This window comes from Drosophila novamexicana, unplaced genomic scaffold, assembly GCF_003285875.2.
Source record: "Drosophila novamexicana strain 15010-1031.04,08,12 unplaced genomic scaffold, DnovRS2.1 tig00001466-arrow-arrow-pilon, whole genome shotgun sequence".
NCBI lineage: Eukaryota > Metazoa > Arthropoda > Insecta > Diptera > Drosophilidae > Drosophila > Drosophila novamexicana.
The window spans coordinates 660,979-678,636 of NW_020824862.1; the positions used below are offsets into that span (position 1 = coordinate 660,979).

General features: G+C 40.3%; 1 protein-coding gene across 3 annotated transcripts in view; it reads left to right on the forward strand.

Moving 5' to 3' along the window:
* The window catches only part of LOC115767844 (tyrosine-protein phosphatase non-receptor type 9), a 38,492-nt gene that overhangs the window by 14,538 nt on the left and 6,296 nt on the right, over positions 1-17,658 (forward strand). The window contains exons 1-3 of one of the 3 annotated variants that reach the window (XM_030712193.1): positions 2,621-2,679; positions 4,968-5,384; positions 5,469-5,699. In XM_030712193.1, coding sequence (XP_030568053.1) covers positions 2,641-2,679; positions 4,968-5,384; positions 5,469-5,699 — 687 coding nt within the window. In that variant the 5' untranslated portion in view covers positions 2,621-2,640. Of the gene's footprint in view, positions 1-2,620; positions 2,680-4,967; positions 5,385-5,468; positions 5,700-8,589; positions 8,657-17,658 lie in introns of those variants that run through there. The other 2 variants (XM_030712192.1, XM_030712194.1) reach the window with 2 other exon arrangements.

Genomic DNA, 17,658 nt, shown 5'->3' on the forward strand with positions numbered 1-17,658 from the left:
ATATTTGCTGAACTGTTCTAACAAATTTGTTTAACAATTTTGGCCTTTCTGTTTATGTATATATTGCAACATGGCCAGCAACAATTGTTGTCATATTTGCTGAAAAGCAACAAGTCACAAAAAGTTGACTCTTCCAGACTCCGAAGTCGGGAAGTCAACTTTAAAAGTGGCTAAATTTATTCAATTCGTTTAGTTTAGGATAGTTTAAGGGTAGTTAGGCTAGTTTAAGTTCCGGACATTGTAATCTTAATCGATAAATAATCGTTATCTAAATAAGCTTGCTGAATTGCCAAAGTCTTGGCCAGGCTCCAGGTTCTATTTGCTATGCGGGACCGCAAATGCCAGGAAATTCACATATAATGCCAGGCTAAAGGATACCCTGTAACAAAATATTCTAGCCTGTACATTTTTGTTATAAAACTTCATTTTATGAGTTAAATTTAGTTGAAAAGTGGATTGTTTCTTGTTAATATAGTGTCAGACTAAAAGATACCCTGAAACAAAATAGTCTTGCATATACATTTATGTTAAAGAACCTTCATTTTGTAAGTTAAATTTAGTTGAAAAATTGATTGCTTTTTGTTATATACTCTTAGTTTTTTAGAGGGTATGTTGGCAACCACAATGCGTGGGCGTGACCAACTTGGGTTAGTCACATATTGTTGCCTTGTTCAAACTCTAGCAAAGCTTCCCTAAAGTGAAAGTCTTGACTAAAATTCGACAGTCATTTATTTCACACACACACACACACACGCACACCCGCCCGTATGCATGTGACGTCATGCGATCAGCTGGAATCAGATACGGAAATCGATCTTCATTTGGAAATGTAGCTGTTGCCGACCTTAGCCAATGGCAGGCCGCTTCTCGAATCGTTTGTGGGAATTCCAATTGATTGGTTTCTCATTTCTGTTTAATCAGAGTTTTATCAGTTTCGCCTTTCGGGCACTCGAAGCTATGTATATGCATCATCGCTTTATCTGCCACACCCACCGCTGAGGCTGTGTTGATATTATGTGGAAACAATGGGCACAGAAAAAAAGGTGACGCACTCGCCGCCAGCCAGTCAAAATGATCGCCTCTTTTCTTACACTTTAAGAAAATACTAGGGCATACACAATTCGACTTCAATTTATATAATATATAATCTGCAATCTTGGCTATTCCCAAATGTGTTCATTTCGTTTTGTTGTTCGAAAAGTTACGTAATATTTCGTATAAGTCAGCAATTTTATTTAACTGGCGTTTATCATAATACGTGGAAAAACATTTCATCAGCCAGATAGATTGTTTTCTTGTTTTCTCCAGACGTCATGTTCGTGTCTCTGCCAGGTTCTCAATGATGCTCAAGCTGCTCACGTACTATAATTGGCCAAAAAAAGATCGTTTTTTTGTTCGACTTCGCTCCGACGTCCCTCACCAAGTTAAATGCATTCTACAATAACTCCGATGTCTATAGTTTATCCAAGTTATCCATTGCAGGAAAGGAATAGATGCATATATATAAATATACATACATGTCTATGTATGTATATAGAAATATGTATGGATATATATTTAAAATCGGAACAGTTCCAGTTTACATATATATAATTTTGAACGCCCTTTGTGTGTTTTTGAGTTTTGAGAGTGTGCTCATTAAATGTACCACTAGTGTATATATTCAACTGAATTTCGCACAGTGTATCGCTGCAGCTGTAATCATTGCCGATGACCGCACATATGCTCTAACCTCCTGTGCACGCTGCCGACAGCGCTGCCAACGGCAACGGCGACGGCGACTGCGACTGCGACCGATGCAGCAGCAATGACATATGGACAGTCGAAACGCGAAGCGGGATGACTCAAATTGTTGGCATGCTAGGGCAGCGACGTCAACGCCAACGACGACGGCGACGCCGACGTCGGTAACGCTTTTGACCAATCCAAGCGGCGCATGCGTTGTTAGCTTTGCTTCTTGGAATTGTACCTGTCGAGCGATTCAAACCTTCGGTCTTTTAACTGTTTGTCTGTCTGTCTGTTCGTTTCTCTGCTCTTTCGTTTCGTTCTTTTTGGCTGCCCCAGCCCCCCTCACGCCCTAACACGACACGACACGACACACACCCCTGCAGCCCAATGCAGTTCAATAAAGTTCGTTAACATGACTCGGCTGGGCAGCACTAGCAGCAGCAGCAGCAGCAGCAGGAGCGGCAAATAGTCATCAAAGCAGCGGCGCGTCGCGTCGCTTCGACGTCAGCGTCGACGCAGCAGCAAACCGCTTGCTATCAGCAGTTGGCTTTGTGTTGTTGTTTCCCTTGTTGCTTTTGTTCTTCTGCTTGCTGCTGCTGCTGTTGTTGTTGTTGTTGTTGTTGCTGTTGTGACTCTGCTGTGCGCTTTGTTGTTTAATTTGCTGCTAGATCGCAGCGTGCTGCCTTTTTTTCCGTTTCAGTAATGAAAGAAACTTTGAAAGCGTCGTGTCGCGAATTCGAGTGTCGCCACAGAAACAAACGGAAAGCCCCAACTGCATACTATACCGATACAGTTATCAATTTACTGATATATATATATATACATATATTGAGTATATAAAAGTGTGGCCCTCTTCTTTTTTTTTTGTTTTCTTGTATTTGTTTTTGTGTGTGCCTCTGTGTGTGTTCCAACATGGTGCATCTCTATCAGCGTCGACGCAACCGCGAACAGGTGGGTGGCGTCAGCGATTAGGTAACAAAACACTCACCTCTCCCCCCCTACCGCAGCGCTCCCCTCTCGCTCGTCGTTGTAATTCCCGAAGAAGCGAGTTAAATTGGCCGCCGCCAACGTGCAATGCATGTCAAGTATCTAATTAGCTATCGCAAAACGCATAAGAATGAAAGCCAACCAACTTAGGAGCCCGAAATAGAATTAGGAAGTGGAAGTGGGAAGTGACGACACACAAGTGTGGGGGGTAGGGGGGATTAAAGCCAGCCAATGAGACAATGCTGCTGCCTGGCAAAATGCTCGTGCGGAAGACACATTATTACATTACGCCGCTTCAGATTCAGCTCTAGTCCACTTGAGCCCCACTTTGATACATTTCCAAGAAATGTTTGCGCATGCAACGGTATAAGAGGCCAATCAGCAAATCCCCTCCCCCCCTCCCCCCTTGCCAACTGGAATCGGATTTGCATTTAACCGTTTTATTTGCCTTGGCATATGCCCTTGCCAATTCCAGAAAACTATCCGATTTTCAGAAAATCTAATTAGACAGCTGTTCACAACATTTTTTTTTTCGCTCTGCTGCTGTTGAGCTTTTTTTTTCCATATTTGTATAAGTATATATACCTGTGCTCGAGTATTCTATAAGCTTATCGGTTTGAGTGCTTGTGAAGGGGTTGATAGGGCATGTGGATAGGAGGGGGGGGGGGGGGACAATTCCTGCGATTGATAAGCCCCACAATTGAGCGTGTGTTAAGATTAAGGAAATCAATAAAAAGGGGAGGGGGGGGGCAATATGTGTGTATGTATGTATGCAAGAGAAATTCTGGCAATAACTGTAAACTTTTACTCGGAAACAGTTTATTTCAAATTAATCAACATATTATGTGTGTATCTGCGAATTTATGAAGAACTGTAAATTGTTTCCGAGTAAATCATATTTGATAACAAATATTGCTCTGCTCCCCCATTAATTTTCATATTAATTATGCATGCATGTACTGCAATTAAATATGTATGTATTGCTATCCAGAGTTTACTACAAATACGATTCGAAAATAACTTCTAGATAGAGCTTTTCCGAAATGTTCAAGGGGAGTTGTATCTTTGGCAAATGTATTAGTTTGTGAACACAATATGGTGTATCGCCAATGTATCTTCCAGGCGATAAGTGTTGCTCAGGCGTAAGCGAGACACATCTGAACACCTGGCCCACATAGCCCGTGATACCCTACCTTTTGATTGAGAACATCATGCGAAATGTTGATTGTAAATGAGCTTAAGACCTATTGTAATTAGTTCGATTTGCCACGCAGCTGTCTGCTGTTAGCTGGGATCGGCTCTTCTGACCTCTTTGCCCAGTTGAATAGTACCAAGGTTAATGCAACTGGTCGGGCTCCATATGCCTAACGTTTGGTCTATACGAATTGATCAATCCATTAATGACTCGCATGGCAATTATTTTCATTACTAATTGCACACAATGGCGTAATTTCTCAGCCAGTATACTAATGTCATCGTGTGCTCAGCCAATGCTGTTTATCGGGCAAGTAATGTCCCATTAAAAAGACAATACATATGCATGTGAGTTTCACGAATTGCAATTGGCTCTATTAATCATGGCTCAAGTGGTTAATACAGCTGAATTGTATATGGCAATGACAATGAACACTAAAAAAAATACCCTCTAATTATTAGCTAATGCTAATGATAAAATCAAATTAACTAAAATGACAAATATTTGCAGAATAAGTCTACTTAGTTTTTCCCCAAACTTCTCTGAGTGGGGCAGCTGTTCAATGATATTGTTTTATAGAGAAGTTAAAGGAAAGTGGTCGACTAGTAAATACCCTGCACCATGATCGAAATTTATTTAACAGAAAACCATGAAACCTATAACTTTAAGATCTAATAAACATTGATTCCTTACAATATATATAAAATTATTATCAATCTTTGAAAATCTTGACTTATTTATGGCAGAAAATAGCCCTTACTTTAGCATAGTTTTTTAAGTAATTCGAAGCATGCCTTAAAACCCATTTAATGTATCAATATAACATCAACTTATGATCAAAATCTTGGATCGAATATTGTTATTATAATGGGAACAACAGAAGAGCTGTTGTTTTTTTTACCTCTACTCTCTCATTTACCTTTTACCATATATGATCTCGTTTTGTCGTTAGGAACTCGCTTTATTTTTCAATTATTTATTTGTTTTTGCTGTTGATGTTATTTAGCAGAAGTGCCTAATTGCCATTGTTGTCATTTCATTTTATGCTACTTCACAGGCTGTCAAACAATTTATTGATCTCTGCAACAATTTAGGCGCCAACTGCAGCCAAGCAGCAGCAGCAGCAGCAACAGCCGCCGCCTCCTCGAATGCCAGCACATCCAATTTCCACGTTCACATCAATACACAACAGCAACAACAACTGACAACAACGACAGCAACAGTCGCTCCAGACACACTAAATCCATCAACAACAACAATATCGTCATCATCATCATCATCATTGCCCATTAGGCGTCACATCTCGCACACGACGGCCGTCAAGTTCTTGTACGCCCGTAAGTTTGATATACCACGCGCCGTGTCCCTGTATGAACAGCATGAGCAGATCCGCCAGAGGGAATACCTATATAACATTGATGCAGGTGTAGAGCCGTTGCGCTCCGAGCTGCAGACGGGCAAATTTACAATACTGGTGCGTATCACTCGAGACTAGGCTAGAAGATCAGACTAGCAAACTAACTGAATCTATATCTGTATCTGTATCTTTTGTTCTTAGCCGGCGCGCACTTCGAGCGGAGCGGCGATTGCGCTCTTTACGGCCAATCGGCACAGTCCGCTGAGCGCCTCGCATACGACCACATTACAGGGTATTGTCTATCAGCTGGACTGTGCGCTGCAGGATACGGAGACGCAGCGTGCGGGACTTGTTTTTATCTACGATATGAGTGGATCCAAATATTCGAATTTTGATTATGATCTATCCCAAAAGATTCTCACGCTGCTCAAGGTGAGTTTTTCCTAACATTTTCCATTGCATACTTTGCGGCTGCGATTGAAATTTACCCTGCCTGAGCTTGGCACACTTTGCGTATGTCTTATGTGGGTCAGAAGGGCAGGGGTGTGTGTGTGTGTGTTTGTGGGTGCGTGTCACACAAATTTGAATACATATATATATGTCGTCCCCAAAGGCATATCTATTGTGCATTTCATTTAACGTTGGCATTTTGGGTCTTCAAGCTGAAAATTTGGTTTCATTTCGTTGGTTTTGTAAAGATACCCTTGCCTTGGTTGCGGCATTATAACTTTGGCGCAAAGTATGCTTGAGGTGTACATTTACACTCAACTCGTTGAAAATAGCTAAAAAGGGTATTGTGTAATTTAAGCCATGTGTGTGTGAGAGCCGGAAGGAATAAAGTAAATTATAAAGGAGCCAAGAATCTACAAATGTTCGAATCTTTATATCTTTAGAAAATATATTTTCTCGTACTTATCCCTACTTTTTTTATGTCTCGCTATCTAGAATGAATCGCTCAAAAATGCAGTTATACAAATAAATAATAAAAAAAAAACCCAAGTCATTTGCATTGCCCACAAAAACCCAATTAACGTGGGCTGCACCTGAATTGTAGTTGCTGCTTTAAAGTCTGCCTAAAGCCAGTTGTTTGTGGCAACCCCAGCACCAGGATGGCATCAAGGTGCTCCCTGTGCTCCCTGTGGCTGCTTCACTGGAAGACTCGGAAATCCTTTTTTAAGCAGCTCTTCAACGGAAATAGTTAAGCTTTATAATCAGCGTCGCAACAATGCCAGTTTATACACACACACACACACACGCATACACACACATTTAGAAGAGACGACCACGCGCGCGCGCACACACACACACACACGCGCACGCACACACATAGGCAGCGCTGTGGCGGTCAAATCGGTGCCTTTTATACGCCTACGCCAAAAGCTGAGACCGGCGAGTTAGACGTCATTTTCTTTTTTAGCTAAGCCGGGCAGGGGCGCGGGGAAGGGGTGGGCTTGGGGTAGCTGCTGGGGCAGCCTCAGCAACAACAAAAGGAACAACAAAAAAACAGGTAGCTGTTAATCTGCCTGTTTTCCATTTGATTCAGTTTTATTTGCTGGGGCAGCTAATATGACAAAGGCAGCACATGCACACACGCACGCTGTGCATGTGCATGCGGTGTGCATGTGTGTGTACACACGCGCAGTGCGTTGCCATGGCACTTCAACGTTGAAGAATGCGCGGGATTATGCAGAGACAATGGACACACACATGGACATAAATATATGTATGCATTAGTGGGCACGTGTATAGCAAGAGCAATGCACAATGCAAATGTGTGTGTAAATACATGTGCATGTGTTTGCACATATACACACAAGGTGTTACAAACGCCGGCCGGTAGTAGCCGCTGTCTTGGCAGAGATCAAGTCAATAGGTACATAGATGTGTACCTAATGCACATATAATTACAAAGAAAATACTTACATGTGTACATAAATATATGCATTCAACTGTTTTTAAATCAAAACGCAAATACAAAAAAAAAAATAAAAAGCTCAACAATACAATAATTTGCGTGGGCACAAAGCAGCGACGGCGGCAGCAGCAGCAGCAGCGACGGCGGCGGCAGCGCAGCAGCATAATAGCTGAGAGGCTAAACAAATTGAGAGCAGCACGCGCTTTGCTCTCACATGCGTGAGTGCTGTGTGGCTGTGTGCGAGTGCGTGTGTGTGTGTGGCAGAGTGGGAGAGAGTGGAAGCAAATTGGAATTAAGCAAGGTAAAGCACTGCGAATGAAATGTTTGTAGTTGCCGTACTTTTCAATTGTGGCTGCTGCACAGTTTAACAAAAGTGCAAATGATCTGATCAGCCAATTAAGTACATTTATTTACGTACTCTCAAAATGTTATTAAATCTATGTCATTGTTTTAACAAAGGCTCGTTTTGTCTGTAAAATGTACATGCTTATCTAATAGATTTTAGTTTTTCAATGACAGATAAAGTTCTCAACCGCTATAAAAAATATGTAAAAGGTGTGGCTAAAATGTACAAATAAATAAATATATATTTGATTAAGCAAAATTAGAAAACTACCGTTTAAAAGTAAAGCAATATAAAAAAAAAAAAAACAATAAATTGCTAGCCACTGTGCAGTTAAGTAGTTTACGGCTTAAGCGCACTCTCACTCAGTCACACACATACACGCAATGGTTTCACTGGCGTATGCGTAACACTTGCTGTCTCACATTACGCATACGCAGCGTATTGTAGCTGAGAGCATGTGTTGATCAATGCTAAGTAAAAGCTCTTGTACATACAATAAAATATTGCCATATACATATTTATGTACACACGCATTGATAGGTACGGAAAGATTACATGCATATTGGAAAGCGATCATAAAGCTTAGTGCGTGGCACATTGCAACGGCTGCTACACTGTAAACACACAAACGCACGCACGCACTCATTCAAAGTCACACTGACACATTTTCACTCTCGTTTTTAGCGCGCTCGCTTGCTCTCACTCTCTCAATCGCACTCGCACTCCCACCTAGCACTCTCAGTTCTGTCTCTCGAGCAGCTCTCGTTGCGAACGCGCGCCGACGCTTCTGGCTATCTTTTGCTTGATTAACTAATTCAGTTGACGAGTTCTAGTCGAACGTAATAGATTGATTATAAGCAACAGCAAAGCCAAAGAAAGCTACAAAATCAAAACGTGCGTCGTGCGTTATGCGTTGTGCGTTGTGCGTTATGCGTTGTGCGTCTTGTGCTGTGCGTTTTGTCGTGCCGGCTCGTTAACCGTTTCCGTTACGCCCTGCCATTCTCATTCCTCCCACCATTCGCCGTTAACGTCTGTTGAAGGCAGCGCGCGTAGTTCGGAAGCAAAAGTTTGTTGTTGTGTTTCGTGTTAAACTTCAATTTCTTAAAACACAAACAACGTTTTATATATGTATGTATGTATATAGGTAGCTGCACTGCTCAACTCAACTCAACTTAATTATCTGCTATATAGAATTGATATTGTTATTTTTAGGCTCTCACACACACACACACACACGCATACACATGCACACATTCACAGATTACGAGAGCTGTGTGCGTTCATTCATTGCTCAGTTGGCTTAAATAAGTATATTGCGTCGATATTTTTTTGTGTTATTTTTACAACGTGCGCTTTCAGCTTGTTGTTGCTGTTGTTGTTGTTTTTGTTGTAGTTACTGTCTGACATTGACGCAAACGTTCAAATATATGCATGTACATACATGCTTGTTATTTGTACATATTTGTGTGCCAGTGTGTGTGTGTGTGTGTGTGTGTGTGTGTGTGTGAGTTGCTTGTGAACTTAAAATGCAAATTCAAAGTCAACGCGCCAGTATTTACCTCAAATTGTTGTACCACTTCTTTTATACATACACTTCTACATACATACCATATGTACATCTAGATGTCTGTTTATGCGCGTATTTCATTCAGTTTAATTGAGCCTCAACATTGATTTTGTTGTTTTTTGTTGGCGCTTCCGCACTGAAAGTCAAGACGCTTACCATGTGGGCGTTAGGGTTTGCGTCAAGGCTAAGTAACTGAGCATAATTTACATAAATCAGTGACACACTTGTGCCAAGCATGTGGCAACACTGGCATTTGATAGTCTTAAGATCATATGTTGTAGTTGTGGCAACCCTTAATGGATACTCGTTGGGGCTGTGCATGGGCATGCATATGTGCGTGCTTGCAGCCCTGGCAATAGCCACCCACAAGCAACCAACCCAGCGGACAGCTGCAAAAATGCAACCGTGCACAATGCAAAAACCAAAAATCAACCCCAGGTGGCAGCAACGCTCTTGCGCTACGCGTGTCAAAAGCAACCCTAACACTAAGCGGTTTATTTTTGACTAGGGTGGTGAGCGCAAACATCAAAGCAGGCCAGTGGGTTGTCGTGCTTTGCGCTCTCTCGCACACACATACACGCACACAGACATACAGTCACTCACTCTCCCTCTCCCTCTCCCTCTCTCTCTCTGTCACTCTTTCACTGCCACTTTCCTTTGCTGTTTCGGTAATTGTTGTTGTTGTTGTTGGCGGTGGTGGGAGATCGCGCCTGCGTCAAGAACGCAGCGCTGACGCTAGCGTCGTGTGTTTGCCGTTATAACGTTTAACGCTGCCGCCTTCATAGTCGCCAGTCGCCGCAGTAGCAGCGGCAGCAACAACGGCGGCAGAGCCACAACCAGACAAATAGACGTTGTTCAGCTCTCCACGGCGACGCGCACCAAACAAAGTTAATCGTTAGACAGCTCATACATTAAATAAAGTATATGTAGCGAAAACAAGAATAAATACATTTAAAACGCAGTTAATAATTGTTTAGTGAAATCAGCAAAGATATATACATATATATATACGTACATATATATATATTTAAATAGAAAACAATTTTTTTTTTTATATTTTTTTAAGACACAGCAAAAAGTGACAACTGTCTAAAACGCCAAGCCAAAGAAAATCGTAAGCAAAAACGAACGAAACGCTTTTGTGTGCGTGTGTGCGTGCGTGTGTGTGTGTATCTACATATGTATGTTAAATGCTGTTAGACGGCGGCTGCAAGTGCCACAATTTGTTGTTTGAATAAAAGCCACAAATCCAATAAGAGCTGCAACATTTCGATCAGCTAGAAAAGTATCGACAAGTGCAAAAAAGACGCTTACATCTACCGCCGCCGCCGCCGCCCCTCCGCCCGCCCGCTCACCCACATCCCGGCACGCTGCATTAACTGTCTAACTGTAATTGTAGCTAAACAGCGTGTCCATTGTGGATTGTTTTGTTTAGATTTTTTTTTGCACGTTGTGTGTGTGTGTGTTTCATTTTTTTTATTTTGTTGGAAATTTTGGATGCATCATCTGTGCAAATTGTGTAATCGACAACAACAAACAACATTGAGAAGCGCATTATATAAAAACACAAACAACTGAAATCTCAAAAACTAACAAACAAAATTGCCAATTGAAATTGTAAAGAAAAATGCAAAAAAAAAAAGTCACATAAAAAAAAAACGAAAGCTCTCATCGTGTGCATTTAATTGTGTAAATCCATTCCCAAAGACAAAAGCAACAACAAAGCGTTCAAATATATATTTGTATATCAATTATAATACATGCATGCATGCGCATTATTACAACTAAATATATGTAATTAAACAAACAGACTGACTAAAGCACGGCCATTCAGGTATTCAAGTAATGCACACACAATAAACAAACAACAATCAACAATTAACAATTAACAATTTATATTAAGTTATGCTACATATTTGGGCAGCCAAGTTTCTGTGAGCAGCATACATTCCTGTTGTGCTCAGCGTACTATCTTACGCCTGGGCTTAGATCTTACTTCTATTTTGTTATTAGCTGTTATTCTTAACTGTTTTTATGCCCATTGTATGTGTCTTATATACTAATATGTATATATAATATGTTTTACGATATACTTTTCCTCGACTTATTATAATGGATTCTTTGTCGAGTTTGGCTGACCTTGTATTTGTGCTAGGCGCCATTCCAGTATTTCGCATTTGTATAGCTTCATAATTGCACTTTATTAAGATCGTAGGCTGGCAAAAAGAACGCCTACTGATTAATCGCCCACAAAATTGAGCTGTTCATCAAATCGAGCCAACGAATTTATCTTAGTCGAAAGATTTGTCTAAGAGTTAGGGCAAAGCACAGCTAGGCGAAGATGAAATATGTTTGCTTGTACGAATATCAAATACCCTTGCAGAAGGCTTTACTTCAGAACGATTTTTCGAATGGCAACCTTACGATCGGTATCTCATAGTCCGATGGGATCGGGCTTGCAGATATGTTCGGGTAAAACTACCTCAAGTCGCTTATAGCCATACTTGACTGATTCTTCATGTATGTATCTAACATATATGATATGGTTAAGCTAGCTGATCAGGCATAGACAGCATGCTAATAGTTGTAAATGCAAAGTTTGATCAATTTATTCAAGAACTCAATTCATGATCGATCGATGCCTATGGCAGCTATATGATATGATGGTCCATACCATTTACCGACATCTAAACTACACGCAACTGCTTTGAGAATAGTTTTCAAGGATTCGGCTTTTCATATTGATCACGAATATATATGGTATGCTTTTTATGAGGCCGCAGATGTCTTCTGTGTGACATAAAAAAGGTTATGGAAATTTCAAAAACTTATTTATATAATAAGATATTTTTGCTTTTATCTGTTTGCTGTGCGCTGATTACAATAGGGTTTCAACCTGTTCAAAACTGAAACTGATTTGAAGAAAACTCTAAGCTGTCTGGTGCATCAAAATGGGTTTCAACTGCCTCTAAATAGGGCTACAGTCTATTCAAAACTTTAACTAGTCTGAAGTTGGCTTTAAACTGGCTTAAAATGGACTTAAACTGGTTCAAAATTCTGTATAGTTTTATTGGCCATTCAAATTTCTGCATCGAAATAGGATTTCAAGCTGTTGAAAATTGAAACTAGTTCCAAGATGATTGAAAGCTGCCTCGAAAGGGGATTAAAACTGGTTCAAAATGGTAACAAGTTTTATTTTATCATTCAAATTAGTGTGGAACTAGTTCAAAATGGGGCTTCAACAGCCCCCAAATAGGGTTTCCACCTATTCAAAACTTCAACTAGTTCATAGTATGCTTTAAACTGGCTCCAAATGGGGTTTCAACTGGTTCAGAATGATATATAGCTCTATTGGCCATTCAAATAGGGTATAACTGATTCAGAATTGGGTTTCAACTCTATCTAAATAGGATTTAAAATTGTTCAAAATCTGAATTAATTGAAAGAAGGAAACTGATGCCAAATTGGGCTTAAACTGGTGCAAAATTTCGTCCAGCTTTATTTGGCGATTTTATGCCTAAGGAATATAAATAATGTTTATGAATTATTTATTTTTATATAAACGATTTGCAGCAAAGGCAAAGTCCACAAAGTAAGCCCCATAAATTGTAGTAGAAATGAGTAAATGTGCTGTGAGGTGATGCGGGAACTTGGCTTTTATTTGATGGCAATGCGAGAACAAAGCCAGCTGCCAGTTGCAGAAAAAATGACAAAACCAAATGGCAACAACAACAACAACAATAACGACAACAACAATAAGAACCTAGAAGAAGCAGACGCCGAAAAAGTCAATGAAATCACAGCTGTTTGAACATTGGCGCGCACATTTTAACGCTTTTGATTTATGTCCACACGTTGAGTTCTGCCTTTCGTTTTGCTTGCCAACTCATTCACTTTACGTGGTATCTCAGCTGAACACACACACGCGCACACACACTCATACACACACACACACACGCACATGAGCTTAAGTAAATGGGCATAGCAACAATAGAATAAAGTCCATGGCATAGTCTGGCAAACTTCACTAGCAAATACCCTGTACATCAGTTCAATAGCTTAATATAATAATTGCATAGTCTCTCTCTCTCATTCTCTCTCTCTCTTTCTCTCTCTCTCTCTATCCCTTTTAACTATCAAATACCCTGCATATACATATTCGCAGTCTGTCTTGTGTCATGAAACTATCCCTTCACTTTTCCGCAATGAAATCATATTTTATCATATTATTATCATTAAATTAAAAGGAAAGCTTTAGACAATATTTGTCAGATATCAGCAAAAGTTCCCATACAAAAAAAAAAAAAACAAAAAGAAGGAAAGAAAAAAAGTGAATATAAATAAACAATTGTGTTGAGTGAATTATTAAGTAAAATAATTATTTTTGTGTATGCAATATGAGAACAAGTTGGGAATTTCTATAGCTAGCTTTTCCCAATTCTTTTTCGTTTTCTTAATATATATGTATTTTGAATATATCTTATTGACAATTGGCGTCAATTTAACGATACCCTCGCTCTCCCTGTCTCCCTTTCTCCCTCGCTCTCTGTGGCATTCTTGGCTATCTGGGTATACGTACTATCTGTCATATCGCATCTAGTTATCCATCGGGCTGTCTGGTCATCTGACTGTTTGGCTGGCTTGGTGCGTGTAGCGTTTGCCTTTTGGAGCCAAACGCCGACGACAACAAATTCGCTTCATGACCAAAGCCGGCGACAAGCTTAAAACGCATTACCAATTTTGGCCATGGCTAATTTCACATACAACATCCACACACACACACACACACACACACACACACACACATATTTATATTTATTTTTTATTATTATTTGGCCAGCTCATTGTTTGGGCTTTTGTTTTTGGCCACACACATATTGACAATATGCAAAGCTGGCAGCGCTAACTTGGCAAGCAGGGGGGAGAACCACAAAAAAAAGAAAACAAATAGGAAAAAAATACATCCGAAAAAACCATCTGGCGTATGCTTAATTCCCAGCAAAAGACAAGTCAAGTCAAGTTGGCAATTACTCGAGCGCTTGACATCTATGTAATGCAATGGGGCGCAGAGTTTTCCCTTTGAATACCCTGTAGACGTATTTCGAATGGTTAGCGGGTATATCGATTTGGTGCACATGCATGTAAAGCGACAGCAGAAAGCTTTCGGATTTGTCATAAAGCACACTTAGGTCAAATTGTTCGAGCCAAGTTCGTCAACTCATTAATAGCTTAAACCTTTTCTCCAAAATCGATAAATATCGAATTTTAGATAAGGTTTGGATGAGAATTACACAAAAGTATAGAAGCCCGATGTTGATAGGATTATACTCATATGTAGGGAGCGCATGGAAGAGCTCCGAATTAACTAATTTGAGGCGATATCTCGCAAGAACTTAATCTTTGAGCGATTTATGCTATGACAGCCGTATGCTACAGTCGTCAGATCCAGCTAAATCCGATAAACAAACAGAGGGGGAAGAATATATATACTATATATACATAAATATATATATATATATATATATCCTGACACCCTGAGAGGGTTTAAAAATAACTCGTCTCTGTGGCAACAATCACAGCTTCGAGTGTAGCCAAAAGCTACTCGCAATTCGAAGGAAATAAAACTGTGGCGTTGCCAGAGTTCCTGCTGCCAGCAGTATTAAGTTGGCTGCGCAACAGAAACGTGGAATTGATGATTATATAAAAGGAGAATTGCATAAAGGCAATATATAAAGAGATATTTCTTGCACAGATTCATTTTCATTTTGCCGAACCTCAGGGCCTGATGATTTTCTGCAAAAACCAATAATTACGTTCATGCACATTTCTCAATTTCAATTTTATTCCATAAAGCAGGTATCAAATTCCTATTGCGCAGAAACTTGACATTGAGTTGCATTTATCGAAAAGAAAAAAAAAAAAAACAAATAAAAAATGAATTGAAATTATCCATAACTCAACTCCCCCATCATTCGGTGGAATAGAAATATACGATTTCAAGAAATTGGAATTATGCGCAAATGAGAATCAGCTCGCCCCGCCAACTAGTTAGGCAATGTTTGCAATGAAAACGTGCTGTCATTATATAAATGCCCATTTGATTTGATATTTGATATGCATCTCTTATCTTATATATATATATATATATATATATATCCCATAGTTATACAAGACTTGCAATGCCCCCGTGAGGAAATCGATAAGGACTTTAGTCTTCGCTAAAAAAAAACCCTTTCAATCGTTCTCAAGTCTAGCTCAGGTGCAGGGTATTTGCACGTCGGCCTGCGCCGATTGCCTCAAAGCCGCGCTGAGCTTGTTGCGGCCTGCTCCAGTGCAAAGCTACTTAGAGGTGGGCCGAGTCTAGAGTCTAGGAGCATTTGCTTCGGCCTGCCACAACAATTTGTGGCAGCAATAATTAGTTATAAGCCGAATCGCATGCCGGAGCACGTAATCAGCGTGTGCGTCGTCAAGTGCAAGCCATGGCCACTTCATCTGTTGTGGCTCCTCTGCCATGCTGCAATCCGCCCCTCAACTGGCCTCCACTCCACTTGGCGCTTGAAGGCGTCGTGTGGGCGTGCGCGACTTCAGTTGATTTTCCTTTCGACTCAATTGCAGCCGGCGAAATGTTTATTATGTTCAGCTTTATTTGCGGCTGCTGCGTGGGTTGTTCTCAATTGCTTGAATGATGATTGTGTCAATATTGTTGCTGTTGCTGTTGCCTGATTATTAGGGACAGGTGCGTCATAATGCTGCTTATTACGACAACGGGCATATTTTGCCTCTTGTATCTTATTACGCGTTCTCATTTGCCAGCATTTGCGCCCACACACACGAAAATATTCCAATTTGCGGGCCAGTGAGTTCCCCAAACAGGCCAACAACTAGATTTAATTATTATTGTTGCATACTCGTTCCAACTCGTATAAAACTGATAATAAAAACAAGCCAAACGCAGCTACGTTGAGGCGAGCATTCGGGCCCAGTTGACAGCAGAGGCTGCTGCCTGGATACAAATGTCCATTTCAATTATGGTTTCAGCTTGACTCTAAAGCTGGCTTGTGAGCCAACTAATTATTGTAAAATATTTAAATATTTGCCAAATATTGTGATAGGCAAGCGGACAATATAAGAAGTCTTTGACTTACAGACAGTTTTTAGTCGAAGGCTAACAAAATTATGGCATTATTGCGAGTATATTAAATTATCTCAAAAGTTTAGAGAATTCTGTCAGATATTCGATTTGCTGCGCCAGGGGAATCAGGACGAGCTGAAGGATGACTCTTGATGTCTTTAGTTTCGTTCTCTCTCTCTGTCTCTCTGTCTCTCTGTCTCTCTCTCCCGAAATTGGGCGAAAACTGCCAAACTCCTTTCTTAAGCGCGTGGCAAATGATTATCCAAGTTTTGAGAGCTCCACAATAAAGAATCAATCAACTAAGAACTCGAATTGACCCTGATGTACAGTTCGTCCACGGAATAAATGTGCTTCTTGTAGTTGGTATACACAGCTCGTTGGGTCACCTTTAAGTTATGCGAAAAGAAAACAAACACGAAACCCAAACTTGGGCAATATTTATAAATGCATGGAAGTAATTAAATCTGAGGCTTATGGTCGAGCACACGCAAGCACTGTAAGAAAAATAACAAGGACAACAGACCACAAATAGAAAAAGGAAATATATATTCTTTTGTTGATTCTCTCGATTCAATGCTAGCCCAACAAATGTGTGTGTGTGTGTGTGTATTTGTATTTGCTATGCAAATTGTCTTCGATTTTCCGCGGTTTGCCGTGTGGGTCAAGCGGCAGCGGCAACAGTTGTGACATTGGAAACATTGAGAGCACCGTTCCAGTCGGCCGCTTTCCAAGCCAGCCCTGGAAGTCTTAAGTGTGTTGCCTACTTTGCTGCGCTCGCTTGGAACCGAGCCTGGAACACCTCGACAGCCGCAACTGTGCCACAGTCTAAAGCGACAACAACAAGAATAAGAACAAGAACAAGAAAAAGACTCTTAAATGAATAGAGGCCATAAACGAGAATAGATTCGCTCGGCGCCAGTTAACCGGCAACTGCTTCTGGGAAGTAACATTTCCAGAAGATTGGAAGTGCTTTGCTGGAAAGCCAATTTGCGTTGCCAAGCGTTCGAATTGCCAACTACAGCAGACATTTGCATTGCATTTCCATTTCTGTTGGCATTTCTCAATCATTCTGTCAGTTGGCAACATTAACAACAATTTGTTCGCAAAAAACTGAAATTGAGATCCCTTCAAATGAAAATTAATTAAAATGGCAATATGAACGTTGTGTTTAAAAATGGAATATACGAATTGCGAATCCCTAATGAGGCCGCAACTGGGAGCCACAAAACGTGGGAGTATCATTTTCATAATGCCTGTTTTATTATTAGAATGCGTAAAAAAGGCCAACATAACTGGCTGAAAAGAAAAAATGTTAACGGAAAACACAAAACAGAAAACAGAAAATATCTGATGTTCCACAAAAAATGCAGTGAGTGCATTAACAAAAGAAAAAAGAAAAATCTGCTCAAAGGAATTCCATTTAAATTTTCG